Below are 21692 nucleotides of genomic sequence, written 5' to 3'. Positions count from 1 at the left end.
TTTTCTATTGATTTCTACAACTATCTGTGATACTTAGTGTTGAACCTTTTACATTCTCTTTTTTTCTTGGCTTCTGCTTTATCTTGAGATAAGGTATAAGATATAAGATAAGGTATAAGATAAGTTATAAGATAAAGCTATCTCCTTTACCATTTATTGTTTTTGAATCTACCCTCCTTGATGATTTTCCTCCGTGTCTCTTACATTACCTGCATCCCTCCATATGGCCCTTCGGAATTATAACCATTTATATTAATCAGTAGTGGGTTCAGTAGCATTGGGGAATGCATTTCCAAGCCCAAATCAAGAATATGTTAAATGTACTTTGGAAAGATATATTCATATATTCCAAAGTTTGTAAGTATGTCGTTTGAAGAATGTGTAATGTTTGAGAAACCTAAAAATATGTTACCGGGACTGGATTTTTGGCCTTTTTCTTCTCTTTTTCCCATAGTGGTTTTTTTTTCCTTAGGCTTTCTTCAGCTCATACTTTCACCTAACTTGTATTTATGATTTATATCCTCCTGAACTCCAAAAACAACTCAACTGCATACTGAACTTGAGGATGAATACCTGTAGTATATCAAACACTGTGTCAAAAACTAAATTACTTTTTCTCCTTTCCTCTTATCTGCCAGAAATGTGTTCCTCTTCCTTTATTGGTTAATCATACCATTATTCTCAACCATGTAAACTTGAAATCTGGGAACCATTCTTGAATGCAGTCTTCATTCATGGTTATTTCTCACACCTAGCATTCTTTTTTCCCCATCTGTTCTTTACCTTTCTATTACTAACTCATCTCAGTTACTGATCTTTGATTCTACAGACAGAGATAACCTCCTGAAGTGCACTCAAATCATATTACTCACTCCCTCAAAAACTTGCAAAGACTTCACGTTGCCTGAAGAGGACAGTCCAGACTAACTTGCATAGAATTTAAGCCTTTCGTGATCTGAACCACATTTTTGGCTGCTTCTTCTTCCACCACCTCCATTCTCCAAACATACTACATTCCAGCCAAGGGTGGGATAGAGGTGGCTGTATTTTTTTTTTACACCTTATACCTTTATTCATGAGATTACTAGCTTATAAGGCCAGCCACCAAATTTCTGCTTACTGAAATTCTTTTCATAACTTACATCTCAGTCAAATGTCACTTCCTCGGGGAAGACATTCTCAAAGGCACTTGTTAGAATTAATTCCTCCTTCCTCCTTCCTGTATACCCACACCATATACCCCCGGTATTCATTTCATCCTGCGCTGTGTTACAGTTGGTAACATATCAGTATCTTTCCTGCCTAGGTGAAACTTCTTTATTTTTTTTTTAAAGATTTTATTTATTTATTTGACAGACAGAGATTACAAGCAGGCAGAGAGAGAGGAAGGGAAGCAGGCTCCCCGCTGAGCAGAGAGCCCAATGCAGGGCTCAATCCCAGGACCCTATCCCAGGACCCTGAGATCTTGACCCAGGCCGAAGGCAGAGGCTTTAACCCACTGAGCCACCTAGGTGCCCCTTGAAACTTCTTTAAAGATAGGAAGCGTGGCTTATGTTTCTTACTTCAGCATTTTGTACGGAGAAAAAAACATTTTCTGCAGAATTATATTGAATAATTAGATAAAAGGTGTGAAGTTTCACAGTGTTTTTTTCCCCCAACTTTTCACGTTCTGAGGCACACTTGTCATTTTATAGGCAGAATTGCAGCAGTAGTCCCCATCTAGGTGCCAGGGCACCATGCTACAGGAAATAAAAGTGGAGGAGTCTCTGTGACACGATCAAATAAAAATAGAACTAGAATTCAGGTTTTTAAAAACTAATCTCCTAACTCTTAAAATTTCCTTTCAGAGAGACACATCTCAATCCAAAGGCAGCTTGCTGATCTAGAGAAGTTAGCCTTCGTAGCTGAAGGAGATTTTGACTCTGCCAGTTCATTGAACTCAGATCATCTTGATGCAGGTATTTCCATATTTTGAGGGTCTTTTTCCCCCCTCTTAATTTCTTTTGCTTTTTATCTTATGTATGTTGTAAGTGTAGTTTAGTAACTCATGAAAATTTGCTGGGAGTAGATTTGTTTACTGCCACTTTACTAGAGCAATAATAAAATTTTCTCATTCAGGAAATTGGTAGCCGCCTGCTTTCACAGGTGCTGTGGAGACTAGTTGTTTCACAGTTCCCCAAGGATATTACAATTTTGTGGATATGTAAGGACTGCGTATTCTTTTAGTTCAGATTTGCATTTAACTATAAGCAACAGAAGTCCCAAAAAACCACTGCCTTTAATAACTAAAGGCGTATTATATTCAGTCACATAAACAAAGTCCCTAGGTGGGCAATTTAAGGCTGGAGCAAGCGTTCCTCATTGTTGTCACGCCTCAAGCTCCTCTCTTTCCGCTTTGCCATCCTCAGTGCTTGAATTCCATCCTCAGTATCACTTCATGGTTTTTTGAAGTAAGCAGAGCACATAGAAAAATTAATTTTGACTATATTTACAGTGTGCTGTATGTTAAAGATACTCGGATTAAAAATTAAGTGAGTTGCTGATTGTTTTTGTGTATGTTTATTGTTTTAAACCTGAATTTGAGATTTTAATTTTTTTCGTTGCTCAGAGTTTTTATTTGAGATCCATTACATTTCTAATTAAATAAGACTTGTATTTTTATGATCCGTAATCTTTTCATTAATGAAGAAGGAAGAACTTACAAATTTGCTAATTGGTTACAGTGGTTCTAACCATGCTCCTTGTCCCAGAATAGCAGTTATTTTGGATCCCACTAGGTCCTTTCACTCCTTCCATTTTTCTTACTCTGCATGTTAACTGGTTTTGTTGCTGCCAGAGCAGAATGCCACAGCAGGTGCTCACACTGTCTTCCCGGCTCCTGCCTCCCTGGGAGTGTGACAAGTACTGCCTTCTCCCCTGTCCAGTGTACCTAGTGATGCTCTCTCTGGCAGGCCTTTTGGCCAGAGGGATATCATGTACTTTATTACTTTCTCCTTTTTTCTCTTCCCGGTGGCAACAAAGTTATCAGGTAGCCCCAGAGAGGAGAGTTTTAGGGTAAAAAATTAATCACTGACCATGTGCTGATTATTAACTACCTGTTGAGGCAGAGATGACTCTCCCTACTGTTAACATAGACGTTATCTGAGAAGTGTGTGTGTTGGGTGGAGAGAGTCCCCTGCTACTTCTTTCGCAGCTAAATTGAGGCATTAGTAGCCTGTCTGCTCGGTGCTTTATTGGTTCTTTTTTATTTATTTTTTTTTTTGGTCAGGAAACAAACAGTCTTGTCCGTTGTGCCCTAAGGAGAAATTCAGAGCTTGTAATAGTCATAAGCTTCGTCGTCACCTTCAGAATTTACACTGGAAAGTCTCAGTTGAATTTGAAGGTTAGTATTCTTGTGCTTGCTAAAAACTAAATGTGTCAAGATTTAATAGAAGTTTTGGAATTTTATTGTGAACAAATTCAAATATTTTCCATTTAAAATTGTGAGGGATTTAATGTCCTTTTAATGTATTTCTTAATAAACAATTATGGAACTCTCTAGGCAATGGATGTATGTTGTAAGTGTAGTTTAGTTTAGCAAACATTTATTAAGCATCTGTTCTATACTGGTATTTTGCTTGGCCCTGGGGTCCCTATAACTTTTTGAATTGTGTTTTAAAAAGTTAATACTTTTTCTTTTATGTTAGAACAACTACCATCTGACACATAATTTTGAAAGTGTAGTGAATGCAAAACAAAAAATATATAGTGTGAATATTGGGAAAGAAGACAATATCTTTTTTTCTGCTGATGGCTTAAAAAGATTAGAGTTGAAAAGAGTAGTGGGATTTTTAAAAAAGTAGTGGGATATAAGATAAATATTTAAAATCGTAGTCTTTCTCTACTCTAGATAAATGAAAATTATAAAAAAGATACCAATTACAGTAGTGACAAAAATGATATAATTTGGGGGACTGAATAAGAGGTCTCATAAAGAATAAAATTAAAGGACAAAAAATGAGATCTCACCAAGTTAAAAGACTTTTTAGATATAATGAATTATTCTTAGAGTGACTTATGTGAATTAGTACAGCGTTTTTGGAAAGAGATCTGGCAATGTTTTTTAAATTTAAAAATTCACATACCTCTCGACCAGGTACTCCCTCTTTTGGGAGTAAAAGAATCAATTAATAAGGATAAATGTACAAGAATATTCACTGCAGCATATACTTAATGACAAAAACTTGAAACTAAAATAAAAACGGGTTGGTTGACTGTAATATGGTGTATACATACCATAAATTCTTATGCCACCATTGTAAAGAGTATATATTAGATCTATACTAGCTTATTTGGAAGGATTTCCATGAAAAACTGCTATTGCATGTGTCAACACACATGTTGAGAGGAGAGTTTATGATGCTTCATATGGATAAAAAAAACTCTACCCTCAAAGCCCTAAATATCCATCTTAAACATATGCATACTTGTATATGAATTTGTGAGCATAGGTGTTGCTAAATGTGGTTATCTGGAGTTTTAATCCCAGGAAAGAATTTTCTTAGTATTATTGGTAAAAGGTTATGACTAGTCACTTAGAGAAAAGGGAATTAGAGACTAAATTAGAGGCCATCCTGTCCTTTATGTTTAATTTTTTTTAATTTATTTTTTATTTATTTTCAGCATAACAGTGTTCATTATTTTTGCACCACACCCAGTGCTCCATGCAATCTGTGCCCTCTATAATACCCACCATCTGGTACCCCAACCTCCCACCCCCTGTTTAATTATTTTTAAGAATGTACGTAAATCATGTCTTTTTATCAAAAAAGAATGGTCTCATTTTAGTTAAAAAGTTCTTTTTGTATTCTTTATTTAAGTCATTGTTTAACCTTTAGGTTAGTCTTTGTCTTCCCTATTATTCCCATCTCTTAAATGGCTCATGGCATTTCTTTACTTTCTTAAGTACATTAAGTTGTTGGATTTTTTTCACATGGTGATGATCTGGTACGTGGCGAGTATCACAGGTTTTGTTTTAGCAAGCAGGTCTCAAAGTAGTTTGCAAATATGTTTAAGGTAGAAGCAACAAGACCTGCCGAAGGAGTAGAAGTAAGATGTGAGGGGAAAATAGCCAAGAATGCGTGAGCCTGAGACTTGAACAGCTGTAGGAATGGTGGTATCCTTTACTGAGCAGAGAAGACTGCTTGAGGACCAGGTATGGGGGGAAAAGGCCAAGCCTGCAGATTTAGGCATGCGAACGTTTAGATGCATCTCCTGGAGATGTCAAGTCTAGATAAGAATTTTGAGTTTGGGGAAAGGTTGGGGCTAGAGATACACATTTGGGAATTGTCAGAATATAAATGGTATTTAAAGCCATGGATGAGGTGGGATAGCCATAGGAGTACATATCAGTGGAGAAAAAAGAAGTTACTGCATCCTGGGATACTTCCGTATGTACAAGTAAGAGAAACAATTCGATGCAAGGTATGAGAAGAAAGGAGCTGGACACCTTAGTCCTTGACAGATTTTGAAATACTGACCGGATAACCCAGTCGTACATCCTCAGCCGGCAATCAGAAGGAGAGATCTGGTCCTCAGAAAGGAGTTGGTAACTAGACCTAGAATTTGGAATTCCTTCCCCCAGGGGAGATAGTTGCAACCATAAAAGGCATTAAAGTTACCAAGAAAATGAGGGGGGAAAGTCATGTAGCCATTAAGCCTATAGAAAAATCTGTTCTTTAGAGTGGAAGAGAGGGAAGAGGATGCATGAAGAAGGTTAAGAAGGATGGGAGAGAGCTAAGTGCCTTCTCACGAAGAAGAGGCTATGTAGCGGCAGCTGTATTATGAGGCAAAGAAGGCGAAGCCTAATAAAAAGTCACAATGTCAGAGAATAGATGATAAAATTGAGTCCCAAAGAAGCTAAATGACCAATCAAGGTAACACATAGTCTTGGCAGAACCAGAATTCAAACCTGGATATCATACATTTGTTTTTGTACTATGTGTTATATAAAAAATATAGAAAACTAAGTCTCATTCAAATAAACTATGACCTTATAAATAAGAATCCCAGTTATTCTTATAAAATAAAATTTGCTAATAATTTTTAATGGTACTTGAATATTTAATGAACTGATATGACAACCAGCGATTCTTCACTTTAGGTTACAGGATGTGCATCTGTCACTTACCTTGTCGACCAGTGAAACCAAACATTATTGGAGAACAGGTAATCAGATGTGAGATTTATTTTTAAATTTAGCCCTCTTTAAAGAAAGCAGAATTTTTGCCTGGCTTTAAGGCTATGGGCACATTTGACAATGAGGTTTACTTTAAGATTTTGTGTCTGAGTGCTTTCAGATTATCCTGGTAGGAAAAAAATATGAATTATATGAAAAAAAGAGTTACTGTATTGAACTTTTCATTTTTCAGTTTTTAATTTTATTCAGATAAATTTTTCTCTTGTGGTTTCAGAACAAAAGTTAACCTATTTACTAATTTTGGAATGGAGAATTTAAATAAAAAGTAATATTCTTCTTTTAAAATAAATTGATTATGGGATAAAAGCCTTCAATTTCTGTGATTCAGTTAAATATCAGTATGTCAATTCATATTTACCTTCTCTGTGCTCTTTTAATCTGTCAAAGGACAGAATTAAGAAACTTTCTGAAATCTTAATAATTGTTTAAAAGTGCTAATGTCCCTTTTTAGGATACATTTAACTTTTGGGGAATACAAATTACAAAATAGTTTTTAGTAGTACTATCCTGGATGCATATTCGCTTAAGAAGTCCTCATTATTAATTTTTTTTCGGGCCACTAAAAAGAGTAAAGTGCTGGGGAGAAAAAAAACAAACATTTCTTAAGCAGGGGTCAGGACAATGGTTGGTCCATCAACCCTATCCAGGACATTTTGAATGGGATGACAACAGTACCAATGTGTAATGTTTTCACCTGTTCTTTACTTGCTGTTTGATCCCAAAGAGGTAGAAGCTCTAAGGAGGTAGGAGGTAGAAGTTCTAAGGGTAAAAGGGTAAAAGGTATCAAAAGTAGAAAAAAGCCATTGGAATAATCTCTTTATTTTCAGCTAAATGAAAAATTACAAAATGAAAATTTTTTACTTGGACCATTAGTCTTTTTATTACATTCCTAGCATTCAGTGGTATGCCGAAACTAGCCCATATTTCTAGAAATATTGAAAGTTGGTTGTTAAACATGGCCATCATTAAAAATTAAATTGTATAAATTTTAAAGTGAATAAATTATATTATAAACAAATGTAATGAGTACTCCAGTCTCATTATTTCCTATTACCTATTTTACTATTGTCGGCGCCATATACATATATATGTATAACATATATATAATACATTATATATTTATATTATATATTATATTTATTATATCTGCATGGAGGCCATGCTCTCTAGTAGGATATTACACATCTTTTCCCAAACTCACATTCAGTGATTTCACATCAGTAGCTTGAAATCTGTCACAATTGTAGCTTGGCATTGGCCGTGGTAGAGTACACATACCACAGAAAGCTGCAAACAGTATAAATCAGGACTTTATTTTCCTGGAGAACAATTGTTACTCACCTACTAATACAGTTCTGCTAATTTTATGCCATTTTTATAAGTGCTACTTATAGAAAATAGGGTACAGTTATATGCTGACTAGAATGAATGGGAAAAACAAAGTTGTGGTCTATTATAAAGTAAGTAAAAAGCAAACATAAATGTAGAGAAGGAAGTAAAGATCCCTTTGAAGTCCCATGGCAATATTAATACTGTCTTCTACATCATTAAACTCGTGACACACTAACATACTTCAATTTGCAATCTTAATAAACTTCTATTTCATTGTCTTTCATTGTACATTTAAATTAAATACTCTGTTTGATAGATATCCAGTAAACTGGGCGCCCATTATCATTGTATCATTTGTTCAGCAACAATCACCAGAAGAACCGATATGCTGGGACATGTAAGGCGACATGTGAATAAAGGAGAGACGAAATCCAGGTATATTGCTGGTAAGTTGAGCAATCTCATTAACATGTGTTGATAAGTAAATCCTTAAACAATGATCGAGTTATTCTTTTCAGACAGCGGGGAGATAAAATACAAGGACTTAACCAAAACATTTAGTTAACTATTAATCCATTACCTTACGTTTCATTTTCTTTCTGTGAGGCTCCCAACAACATTTAACTGTCCTCAGTTTAACAAATATATTTAATGTGGGTAGAAAAAGTGATTGATGCCAAAGTAAATATACATATATATATATGTGTGTGTGTGTATTTATATATATATATATATATATATTTTTTTTTTTTTAAGATTTTGTTTATTTATTTGACAGAGAGCTTGAGCGAGCACAAGTAGGCAGAGCTGACAGGCAGAGGGAGAGAGAGAAGCAGGCTCTCCAGCAAGCAGGGAGCCTGATGTGGGGCGTGATCCCAAAACAGTGGAACCATGACCCAAACCAAAGTGAGCCACCTAACTGACTGAGCCACCCAGGCACTCCTAAATATAGGTATCTTAACAGAAGATTATAGATAGCTATATTATACTTACTGTTGAAAACACTGGAAAAAGGAGTTATATAAAGACCATTTATTATCCTGAAGTGATATCGGGTTATTAATAGCTTATTAGTGAGGCAGCCCTTCTTAAGAATTAATGGGATGCCTGGGGCTCAGTTGGTTAAGTGTCTGCCATTGGCTCGGGTTGTGATCTCAGGGTCCTGGGATCGAGTCCCAGATTGAGCAACTTGCGCAGGAGGGAGCCTGCTTCTCCCTCTGCCTGCCCCTCCACCTACTTGCACATGCATGTGCGTTTTCTCTCTCTATCTCTCTCTGACAAATAAATAAAATCTTTAAAAAAAAAAAAAAAAAAGAATTAAGACCTCATGCCCTAAGGCATCCATTGTATGTAATGAATTAATTTATCTCATATACATCTAAAATGGTTATTATGTACTTTTCTTTCAAGAATTGAAAAAATAGTCACTGAAATAATTTTCTGTAGAGCTTAATTGCTGGTAGAAACTGGTTTGAGAAAGGCTGATCTTGTGAGATAAGTCACATGCCACTTTGGTGGGTGTAGAAGAATATAAAAAACACTAGGGAATGTTAACTATGATTTGGCATTGTAAAAAGGGAAGTACGGTTGCCATGTAGTTAACATTCTGATTTTAATATTATCAAGAAAGCCAAACACAGGGGCGCCTGGGTGGTTCAGTGGGTTAAGCCTCTGCCTTTGGCTCGGATCATAATCTCAGGGTCTCCTGGTCTCAAGCCCCACATGGGGCTCCCTGCTCAGCGGGGAGCCTGCTTCCCCCACTCTCTCTGCCTGCCCCTGCCTACTTGTGATCTCTGTCAAATAAATAAATAAATCTTTAAAAAAAAGAAAAGAAAAAGCCAAAAATAAAGACTATTTTTCCCCCACACATAATATATATGTCTCATTCCTAAAATATACATACACAAATACATCAGTATTTCATTTGGGCTCATAGCTAAATGATTCTAATATATACAAAATGTAGAATCTTTTTTTTCCCCATTACTTTATACCCAATTTAAGATAATTTTGTGTTGGGTGCCTGGGTGGCTCAGTGGGTCAGGCCACTGCCTTCGGCTCCGGTCATGATCTCGGGGTCCTGGGATCGAGTCCCGCGTCGGGCTCTGCTCGGTGGGGAGCCTGCTTCCCCCTCTCTCTCTGCCTGCCTCTCTGCCTACTTGTGATCTCTGTCAAATAAATAAATAAAATCTTTAAAAAAAAAAAAGATAATTTTGTGTTTTACGGTTGTAGTTATAAGAAAGTGTTCTGAAATCTAGCATGTTCTGGAAGTATAGTGATTCTTTGTCATCCACGATGACTTATGGAATGAAACAGAGATACTAACTTTATAACCATTATATCACAGTAAGATATATTTAGCAGCCAGTCTATGTAAACACAGTATAGGGGTTGATGAACAATAAAGGCGTTTTAGGATTTTTTTTTAAGATTTTATTGATTTGTCAGAGAGAGAAAGTGCACAAGCAGAGGGAGCAGCAGGCAGAGGGAGAAGCAGACCTCCCACTGAGCGAGGAGCCCAATGTGGAACTCGATCCCAGGACCCTAGGATCATGATCTAAGCTGGAGGCAAATGCTTAAACTGACTGACCCACCCAGGAGTCCTGAATTTTTTTTCCCCAAATTTTGTTTTATTTTAAGCTTATTGTTCTTAGCTAGGGTTATAATACAGATATTTTGATGTTCAAGGCAGGGAAGATTTGACTTAATAAACTTTAATTACCCAAATACTTAATTGAGTGCTACTCTTTCCTAGAGACAGTACTGAATAAATCAGTTTTGGGTTGTTTTTCTTTTTCCATTATTTACTCAATTGGTTACATTAACAAAATATTAAAATGAAAAGTTATTTCTTTTAATGTGTATTGTTTTGGATATTTAGAATTATTTTGTATTTCACTGGAAATCTTTTTTTTTTTTTTTCATTTTAGCTTCTGCAAAACCACCTAATGAAATTTTGAAAGAGGCAGACACAGATGTACAAGTTTGTCCTAACTATTCTGTACCTCAAAAAACAGATTCCTATTTTAATCCCAAAATGAAACTAAACCGGTAAGATAAATTGGGAAAAGGATTATGGGATGTTTCAAATTATAACAAATGTACCTTCTCTTAATCTTATGTTCTAATACAGTGAAATTTAAAACTAGGTACAGATTGAGAGTCATCTGTTTTAGTATTTTCTTAGAATGATTGTTTTCTTTTATCCTACCAAACTAATTTTTTTCTCAGAGAGTAAAATAGTACTTTTGTGGGCAAGTTTTATTTATGGAATCATTATTCATGGTGAATGCTTGTTTATAGAACCCAACTAGATTGATAGTTTAATTTCACAAATGTTTACTTCTTATACTAAAGTAGGGAATATATTACTAGGTCTTCCTTTAAAACAGGTTGTACAGTAAATAGGAACCCCAATTCTCTCTCTTTTTTGAGAGTGTGAGCCTGAGGTGGGGGAAGAGGCAGAGAGAGAGAGAGAGAGGGAGAGAGAATCCTAAGCAGGCTTCATGCCCAGCTCTGAACCCTGTGTGGGGCTGATCTCACAAACTTGAAATCCTGACCTGAGCTGAAATCAAGAGTCGGATGCTTAACTGACTGAGCCACCCAGGCTCCCCATCTCACTATTCTTCAATAAAATAAAATCTACAGTGATGAAGCCATGGTACAGTAAAATTATTTCAGATTATTATACTTTCTAGGCAACTAATATTCTGTACATTGGCTGCTTTGGCTGAAGAAAGAAAACCTTTGGAATGTCTAGATGCCTTTGGAGCCACTGGTGAGTAATGTTTTTTTTGGAACTCCACTTTAATTATCAGCTTTATGCAGTATTTTTTCTTAGAAAATGTATACGGGTATTCTATCTGGCAGAATATTTTGGCATAAAAAATTAAAGACTCAAAGTAAATATTTTCATTGTGGAAAAATTTCCAATATATACAAAAGTAGACCATAATAGAGTCCTTTGCTATCTATCACTCACTTCAAAAATTATCAACTTGTGCTTGTTCTTTTGGCTGTATCCCATGCACTTTTCCCTCATACCTCCTTCTACCATCCTTATCCCCATTATTTTGATACAAATCAGTGATACATCATTTGATCTGTAAATATTTCAGTTGGTTCTCTGAAAGATAAGGATTTTTAAAAAAGAAAACCATGATACCATTATCACATCTTAAAAAATTAAATCAATATCAAATGTTTTAATATCAAATGTTAAATATGCCCAATTACCTGATTTTTTTTTTTAATCAAGCAGGGATTCAAATAAAGACTATATATTTCATTGTTTGATATTTCTAAATCTCTTTTTAATCTATATTCACGTCCATCATTTTGTTTGTGTGTGATAATCATTTGTTGATATGTAGCTTGTTTGCCTTATAGACTTTTCCAGAGTCTAGATTTTTGCTAATGGTATCTCCATGGTTTGTATAACATGTTCCTCTGTCCCCTGTATTTCTGTTAATTGGTAGTTGGATTTTCAGGTGTGATCAGTTTCAGATAGGATTTTTTTTTCTTTTTTCAAGAATACTGGTTCATTATAATCAGGAAATACTTGATGTTTGGTTATCTCTTTTTTTGTGATATAATAAACTGCCTAGTCATTAGGCTGTGGGGTGAGGGGTAATTTTAAATACTGAGAACATTTTTCCCAAAAGAACTTAAGAGTAAAGAAAAGATAATAGGGTAGAAAATTTCTAAGAAGTCACCTGAACGTAATTCAAGTCTTTCTTCTTATAGGTCATAGGACTGTATTCTGGGGAAGTTTGTAGCAAAAGGATGATAGCAGGAATTAGCTCTCCTTTTTAAGTTCCTCTTTGTTGGAAAAGTAGTGGTTAAAAGCAATTTAATATCTTGCATAATCTGATCCCAACCTACTTTTCCAAATTTAATTACCAGCATTTTCCCTTATCCAACCCTTTTTCTTTATTCTTTTTTCTTTGTCTTTTTTTTTTTTTTTTTAATTACATTTAATCTATTTTACCCATTCCCCAACCCACCTCCCTTCTGGCAACCACCAATTTGTTCTCTGTATTTAAGAATCTGTTTTTTTCTCTTCTTTGTTAATTTTGTTTCTTAAATTCCACATATGAGTGAAATTGTATTTGCCTTTCCCTGTCTATTTCACTTAGCATTATACTCTCTAGGTCCATCCATGTTGTTGCAGTTGGCCAAGATCTCATTCTTTTTTATGGCTGAATAGTGTTCCATTGTGTATATGTACTTCCTTCTTTATTCATCTATCAGGAGATACTTGAGTTGCTTCTATATCTTAGCTATTGTAAATAATGCTGCAGTAAACACAGGGAAGCATGCATCTTTTTTAATTATTTTCATTTTCTTTGGGTAAATACCCAGTAGTAGAATTACTGGATCATATGGTAATTCTATTTTCATTTTTTTGAGGAAACTCCATACTGGTTCCCACAGTGGCTGCACCAATTTACACTCTCACTAACAGTGAGTGAGGGTTCATTTTTCTTTGCATCCTCACCAACACTTGTCTTTTTGATTCTAGCCATTCTCGTAGGTGCAAGGGTGATATCTCATTGTTTTGATTTACATTTTACTCATGATTAGTGATATTGAGCATCTTTTCATGTGTCTGTTGGCCATCTGTCTATCTTCTTTGGACTCTTAACCATCTTCATCCAATTCTTCCACCCTCTACCCTCCCCCTGCCCTACTTCTGGCAACCTACAAATCTGATCTGTTTCTATGAGTTTGGTTTTTTCAGAGTCCACATATAAGTGAGATCATACAGTATTTGTCTTTCTCTGACTTACTACACTTAACATAGTGCCTCCAGTGGTCCATCCATGATGTCACAAGTGGCAAGATTTTCTTCTTTCTTATGGCTTAATAGTATTTTCTAGTGTGTGTATGCATATGTCACATTTCTTCATCCATCTGTGGACACTTAGGTTGTTTCTGTGTCTTGGCTATTATAAATAATGCTGCAATGAACTATTCTTTTTTCAGCTGAGATCATCAAAGCTAATGTCTGAGCTTTTCAGTCCTTTCGTGTAATGTTCCCTTGTAAACTTGTATCAGTTCATAGCAGTCAGTTTCCATGCTTCCCCATCTCTAAAATGTGAATGTTAGAACTAATCACAGGCTTATAATGAGAACTTGAAAATATTTGTAAAGACCGTGGCACATAGTGGATGTTAAATATTTACATTTATGAGACATATGAGTGAAGAAGATGTACTAAAAGTATTGACCATAGAGGGTTTTCTAATACACAGTGTCTGGGCCTGTGGCACCTCTCCCATATTGTAACAGATGTTGCTTGTGGCACTAATCCAGTATGGTCTAGAAAGCCTGTGAGGAAAGGCTTTCTTGGTCTGAATTCTTGATCATTTGCTTACATGTACAAAGTTGTTCTGTTTAATTCACAATGATGCTGTTGTACAGTGTGTGAAAAATGTTAGTCCACTAAAGTTGTTTTCGTAATTTGGTGCATTAGGTAAACTTCAGCAGGAGGAGTTTTCAGCTTCCCATCCCCCAGGCTGAGTAACTCCGCCCTTACTCTTATTGTATGTTGGGTTTCTCTGTAAGATTTTGTTTGAAAAAAGCATTCCATTGTAAGAAATTTTAACAAAAGAAAACCTGTTCCCCCCAATAAAGAACAAACATGATTATTTTATTTGACTGGGGGTTTCGGAAAAGTTTTAGAAGTATTAATGAAAATCTGTTAGACACATTTTGTGTGTGTATGGTAACTTTTATTCAGAGGGTTTGTAGTGAGAAAGTAAAAAAAAAAATTATTTATGACAATATTAAGATTTTGAAACAATATGGTTTTGGTTTTATAAAATATTTATTATTATATACTGTTCTTTAATTACTACAATTTAAAATTCCTTTTCCTTCACATTTCTCCTAAGGGATAATGGGACTACAATGGGCAAAACATCTTGGAAGTGCAGTTAAGGTTACAATTAATGACTTGAATGAAAACTCTGTGACACTAATTCAGGAGAATTGCCATTTAAACAAATTGAAAGTGGTGGTGGACAGTAAGGAAAAGGAAGAGAGTGATGCTATTCTTGAAGGAGAGGAAAACCTTGGTAATATTAAGGTGACCAAAATGGATGCCAATGTACTGATGCATCTGAGATCTTTTGATTTCATGTAAGTGCAAAAAAATTTGTGTTACTTTGTGTGTGTGTGTATGAATTTCTAAACTGGCCCAGGTTTTGGAGGGGGATAAAAAGACTATTGTTTTTTACTTATTTGCATTAATAGGTTTTTTTGTTGGCATAAAAAATTCAATAAGAACATTTTCTAGCATTTGAAATACAATTCCTAAGCATGACAGTTTTCCTATAAGCCTGATCCATTCTTATATGTGATGTATATATCATGTGATCATTTTATTACTTAATTTAAAAACAGAACTGTATATTTAAAACAGATTTGTAAAGTACTTTTGAATCCATGGCATTTTTTCATTAGACTTAATGACAGTGGTATCATTTTGATTACGAGTATGATTTTAAATAAATTATATTCTTTCTCATTTTAGACATCTAGACCCTTTTGGAACATCCGTGAACTATCTAGATTCTGCGTTCAGAAATATAAGAAACCTTGGCATTGTATCAGTGACTTCTACAGATATCAGTTCTTTATATGCCAAGGCACAGCATGTTGCCCGGCGTCACTATGGCTGTAATATTGTCCGAACTGAATATTACAAGGAACTAGCAGCCAGAATTGTTGTAGCTGCAGTGGCAAGGTACCAGACTGACAACAACATACCTCATATGTTTGGTTATATGATAGAGATAATATTACAAAAAGTGCCAGTTGCATTTTTCAAAACATGCACGAAGTCCAAATTCTGTATTCATGTCTAGAATCTTGATTTGTTTGGTAATCTTATGTTTCTTTTATAATCTGATTTAAAAGTTTTGTCCCTAAAATAGTTTAGTCTCCAATTAAAAGTTTTATTAAAATAAAGTAGTTTACGGAAGAAGAGATAAAAATGAAAGTAAACCTTCAAATCAGTTATTTTTTTAACAATGTAGGTTAAATGGGGGCTAGCACCATGAAAAGAAAAAGCAAAGGCTGTTTTTAGATTTACAAAAAATCGGGAAGGGGGTGTTTTTATATTTATTTATTTATTTATTTTTAAGTGGCTCTGTGCTGGGCATGGAGCTCCCAACACAGGGCTTGAACTGAAGATCCTGAGATTGAGATCTAAGCTTAGATCAAGAGTAAGACACTTAACTGATTAGCCACCTAGGTGCCCCAAAAAATTTTGGGGTATTTTATTTGTTATTGTTTTTAAGATTTTATTTATTTGTTTGTTTGTTTGTTTTAGAGAGGTGTTAGGGAGAGCATTCGAGCAGGGGGAAGAGCCCAGGGAGAAAAAAAAAATCTCAAGCAGACTCTGCACCAAGTGTGGAGCCCAATGCGGGGCCCAATCCCATGACGCTGAGATCTTGACCTGAGCCAGAATTGAAAGTTGGAGCTCAACCAACTGAGCCACCTCAGCGCCCCCAAAATCATTTTATGTCTGTTTCATCTCCTTTCTTTACATAGTTTGAATAAAATGATGGCTTATGGGGTGCCTGGCTAGCTCAGTCGATGGAGCATGTAACTCTTAATCTCAGAGTTGTTGAGTTCAAGCTTTGGGTGTAGAGATAACTAAAACAAAAATAAACATAAACATAAATTTTAAGTGATGGTTTGTAAACTTGATTCTGCAAAATGATCTTACCTATAAAACAAAAAGTTCTGTTTTTCATCAGGATTTCTAAAGAGTTAAAGTCTTTTTTTTTTTTTAAGATTTTATTTATTTATTTGACAGACAGAGATCACAAGTAGGCAGAGAGGCAGGCAGAGAGAGGAAGGGAAGCAGGCCTCCCGCCAAGCAGAGAGCCCAATGTGGGGCTCAATCCCAGGACCCCGTGATCATGACCCGAGCTGAAGGCAGAGACCTAACCCACTGAGCCACCCAGACGCCCCCCCTTTTTTTTGAGCACCCACTTTATTCAGAATATTATGCTTGAAGAATAGTACAATATTATATAAATTGACCCTGAGAGTATAGCTAATGCATGATCAGCCAGTTCATTCACTAGCCTCAACATTGGGTTCACAACATTTAGAATGAAGTTCCTACCTCAACATAATACAGATTATTAGGCTTCATATACCTTTGCCAGTATTCCTAATTATCGGAAAACTCTGATATCCAGTGTGTATACATGCTAAGGACCTATTGTGTATACTTAGAAATGTTTATATTGTAATATCAACAAATTGAAATTAATACACATGAACTGAATTTAGTATGTATAACTGCAGAGGGAAAACTAAGTACATAAATGGTATATCAATTAGAATTTAATCCAGGGGCGCCTGGGTGGCTCAGTGGTTTGGGCTGCTGCCTTCGGCTCGGGTCATGATCTCAGGGTCCTGGGATCGAGCCCCGCATCGGGCTCCCTGCTCCGCAGGAAGCCTGCTTCCCTATCTCTCTCTCTTTCTGCCTGCCTCTCTGCCTACTTGTGATCTCTGTCCTTCAAATAAATAAATAAAATCTTTAAAAAAAAAAAAAAAAAGAATTTAATCCAGAAGTCTATAAAATTAATAGTGGCAAAAACTTCACCTATTCATTTTTCACTGAGCCTTCAGCACATACCAACCTACATGTAGTTAGTCCTCAGTAATCATTGTTTGGAAGAGCTGTTATAGAAAAAGTAGATAAAAAGAAAGAAGGGTGGTGGTGAGGACAAGAAAAAAAGTGACACTGGGGCGCCTGGGTGGCTCAGTGGGTTAAAGCCTCTGCCTTCGGCTCAGGTCATGTTCCCAGGGTCCTGGGATCAAGCCCCACATCGGCCTCTCTGCTCAGCAGGGAGCCTGCTTCCTCCTCTCCCTTTCTGCCTGCCTCTCTTCTACTTGTGATCTCTGTCTGTCAAATAAATAAATAAAATCTTAAAAAAAAAAAAAATTAAGTGACACTGAAAATCAGAGGGTGTAGTCCTACTGAGAGGATACCATAATGGAAAATGTCTAATTACTGAAGATTCTCCCAAGCATCCTTTATTACCTGTGTTTCAGTTTGTGTAAAAGTTACAGTAATGATCTTTTAAAAACCCTACTATTAAGAATTGAACTGTCAAAAAAAAAAAAAAAAGTGGAACTTTCCTTATTTTCCCATAACCCATCCATGGTTTCCTGTCCAGGTTTGTATTGTCAGTATAATGCCAAACAAAGAAAAATGATAAGCCCCCAAAGTAACTTTAAAAATTTCTTTCCAGAGCTGCAGCCCGATGTAACAAAGGTATTGAAGTACTCTTTGCAGTGGCTCTGGAACATTTTGTGTTGGTTGTTGTGAGAGTTTTGAGGGGGCCTACCTCTGCAGATGAAACAGCCAAGAAGATTCAGTACCTGATCCATTGTCAGTGGTGTGAAGAGAGAATTTTTCAGAAGGATGGTAATATGGTAGAAGGTAAATTCAAGTTTCTCTTGACTGGATATTGTGCTTATGTATAAGCCTCCAATGAATAAGTCTTTATCACATCCCTAATTACACATATTGTTGTCCTTTGATTTTAAAGATTACAGTGCTAACTTTATTTCCTATACTGGATTTCCTTTCATCAACAGACAAGACATTCGTGTGAGTTTATTAAAGTTATTTACTCATGCTGTACAATTTATGCTCTCTAGCTTTGCCCTCTATTCAAACATCTAGAAATAACTTAGTTTCCACTGTCACTAATTTTAGGAACATAAGTCAGATGACCTCTTTGTCTAGGGTGTTTCAAATCGCTAATTTTATAAAAGTAATTATCATGTTTCTGGCTTAATATAAAAACCATCAGTCATAAAATTCCTTAAGTAAACATTTACTGAGCCTCTACTATATGCCAGGCATGGGGATCAAAGAAAAAGATGAGGCTTATGCCCTCCTAGAGTTGTTTCTCTTTTGCTTTTCTGGGGCATAGAAATAGGTGTCCATTGTTTTCTGTTAGATTCTTGGCATGTTTTAATATGGATTTTTAAGAACTCTTACTAGAGTTTAACCCTTGTGATATGAGTTGCAAGTATTTTTTCCTCTTGTGACTTCAGTTGACATCTGGTTTGTTTTTTTTTTAACCTTTCACGTGGAGAAGTTTTTTGTTGCTGTTTTAAAGTTAATTTAGTTTTCTTTTATGTATTCTGGATTTTGTCTGTAGTTAGAATTTTCGTGTTTCTATATTCAGGGTAGGTTATGTTTTATTGAATAATTCACCTTTCTCCTAATGTGAGAATACCATCTCTTCCTTATACTAAAGAATATATTTGAGTTTCTTCCTGGATTTTCTATTCTGTTCCATGGTTGAATATCTATTCATACACCTTTACCACACTATTTTTGATTACAGAGGATTTTTAGTGTTTAATATCTGTTACAGCAGTCCCTTTTCAAAGCTCTGTTTTCAGAATGTTCCTGATAGGGGATCTTCCTTTTCTCTTAGTAAAAGAGTAAATAAAAGGGGGAGAGGGAGAGGAGGATGGAGTGGGTGGTTGGGTTATGAACACTGGGGAGGGTACGTGCTATGGTGAGTGCTGTGAAGTCTGTAAGCCTGATGATTCACAGACCTATACCCCTGGGACAAATAATACATTATATGTTAATAATTTTTTTTAATTTTAAAATAAAAAATAAAAACTGTACTGACTAATAAAGGAAAATAACTGACCAAAAAAAAAAAAAAAGAGTAAATAAATAGGCCAGATAGTATTTTAATTTTATTAAATTAAGGAGGATAGATACTATTATGATTTTAAAATTTCCTAATAACCTAGTATGCTTTTCATTTGTGCAAGTCTTTTGCTATAGTGTTCATTGCTAGTGAAGGCATCCTGTCACGTTCCTTTTAGTTCTCTTTAGTGCTTTCTGAGTCAACCATGGGTCTGAGATACCTATCATTTTTTCATGTTAAGAAAGTATCCTTCATTTCCACTTGTACTGTATTTTAGCACGATGTTGAATTTTGTCATATTTCAGCACCTATGGAGATGATTATGTGGTATATATTCTTAGGTCAATTGGTTTGATTAATTGTAATAAAGTTTTCCAGTATTGAACCATTCTGCCTTTCTAGAATAAACAACTCTGTCAGGGAGTATTTTCTTAAGATAGATTCTATTTGCTAATTTTTAAAATTTTGTTTTAGTATTCATTAATGAGATGGTGTATAGTTTCCCTTTTTAGGATTATTTTGATTGGGCTTTGAAGTCTGTTTAAACTGCAAAGGAATTTAGAATTTGGCTCTTTATTTTCCAGTGGTTGGGTACAGACAGGATAGCTTTAGCTTTTTAAATTTTCTTGGTTTCTGTGGTTATCTTCTTTTTTTACAATTTTTAACGCTTGTCTTTTCTGCCTTTTCTCTTGACTGCTTTAGATACTGGTTTATCTGTCCTATTGTTGTTCATTTATTATCTTTCTTAATCTTTTACTTTTGTAGTAGTGAATATTGTTTTGGGTTTTAAGTAGTTTGATTTCTTGGCATTATAAATGAGATAATCAGCCTCCCATTTTCCATTTTCCCTTCCTAATTTGTGTTCATTATAGCATTTATATGTTGTTGGAATATGTAACACTGATATTTTATTTTGCCAATAAAATCTATACATTAAATGTGTTTAGTACTCATCATCACTTTTTTTTGCCATATTTCTTAAATCATCTCTTAGTTTGAGAAATCTGACTTTGAGTTTAGTCAAGAGTGTTCATGGGCAAAATACTCCGTGATTTCTTGCATGTTTAAAACTCACTGCCCATTGCCTTTATACTTAATGAGTTTAGAGTTTCTTTGAGTTCCTACCTTGTAAAAGCTTTTATATTGTCATCTGTCACTGAATATTATTGCAAATATTCCTTCTTTTATGTGACATTATTTTGCCTGGCTGCACAAAGAAATATTAACTTTTGAAGTCCAGTAACTTTATTAGGGTATAGCTTTTTAGGATAAGTTTTCCTAAGTCATGGTGTACCCCTTCAGTATTTCAAATCATCTTTCATTTCAAGAGGATTTTCTTAAATATTTATTTAATTCTGATATTTATCTTGCCTTTGTATTACTATGCTTATGCTAGATCTCCTCAGCCTGTCTGTAATGATCATTTTATCTCCAGAAATGTTCAGACAGATTTGTAATTGTTTTATCTTCTTCATCTGTGACCCTTTTACCATTATGAAATGTCCATCTTTATCTCTCTGGTATTTATCTGAATGGATATATTATCTGATGGTAATATAAACACCACCTTGTAGTTCCTATTGACATAATATTTTTGTCTTCCTATTACTTACAATCCATAAATGTCTTCTTGGATCTTACTTTTTTATCCAGTCTCATCGTGTCAGCCTTTTGAGGAGAGTTTTCGACAGTTCCTACTAAATGTCATTATTGAAATGGTTGACTTTATGTCAGCTCTTTTGCTATTCGTTTTTATGTCTTTTATGCCCTTTTCTTGTTCTGTTTCACTTTTGTTGCCTTTTTAAATCTTAGACATATTTTTAGTGTGTCATTTTAATTATTCTGCTGATTTTTTTGCTATATATTTTTCAGTTATTTTCTTAATGGTTTCTCCAGGGATTATAGTATGCACCTTTAACTTACCTTGAACTACCTCAGGTTAATATTGACTAAAGACTGGCAAAAGCTAGCAACTTTGCTCTAATGTAATTCTATTTTTCTCTTCCCATGTAGGCTATTTTTGCCATATGTTAATTATATATATATAGTGACCCAATCCAACAATATAGTATTGTATTTATTTTTTAAATATTCTTACGATTTTCAAAGAATTTAAGACAGGAGAAGTGCGAATACACACACACACACACACACACACACATCTGTTATAGTTACCCAGATAATTGCCTTTCCAGTGCTCTTTGGTCCTAACTTTGGATTCAAGATACTCTATTGCATTTCCTTTCAGCCTAAAGAACCTACTTTAATATTTCTGCAACAAACTCTCCCACTTTTTACTTATTTGGTGATATCTTTATTTCACCTTCCTTTTTTTTTATCAATTATTTTTATTAACATGTAACATACTATTTTCCCCAGGGGTACAGGTCTGTGACTCGTCAGGCTTA

At 35.1% G+C, this 21692-nt stretch overlaps 1 protein-coding gene across 2 annotated transcripts in view; it reads left to right on the top strand.

The window, feature by feature from the left end:
• Positions 1-21692, top strand: part of TRMT1L (tRNA methyltransferase 1 like) — a 54201-nt gene that overhangs the window by 3006 nt on the left and 29503 nt on the right. For both annotated transcript variants that reach the window (XM_059146283.1, XM_059146284.1), the window contains exons 2-10: positions 1848-1958; positions 3269-3382; positions 6143-6207; positions 7887-8016; positions 10501-10621; positions 11269-11348; positions 14470-14716; positions 15111-15323; positions 17854-18044. In XM_059146283.1, the coding sequence (XP_059002266.1) occupies positions 1848-1958; positions 3269-3382; positions 6143-6207; positions 7887-8016; positions 10501-10621; positions 11269-11348; positions 14470-14716; positions 15111-15323; positions 17854-18044 (1272 nt within the window). The remainder of the gene's footprint in view (positions 1-1847; positions 1959-3268; positions 3383-6142; positions 6208-7886; positions 8017-10500; positions 10622-11268; positions 11349-14469; positions 14717-15110; positions 15324-17853; positions 18045-21692) is intronic.

The sequence above is a fragment of the Mustela lutreola genome, chromosome 14 (assembly GCF_030435805.1).
Source record: "Mustela lutreola isolate mMusLut2 chromosome 14, mMusLut2.pri, whole genome shotgun sequence".
Classification (NCBI taxonomy): Eukaryota; Metazoa; Chordata; class Mammalia; order Carnivora; family Mustelidae; genus Mustela; species Mustela lutreola.
Note: the sequence above shows the minus strand (reverse complement) of the source record. Positions and strands in the feature narration are given on the sequence as shown.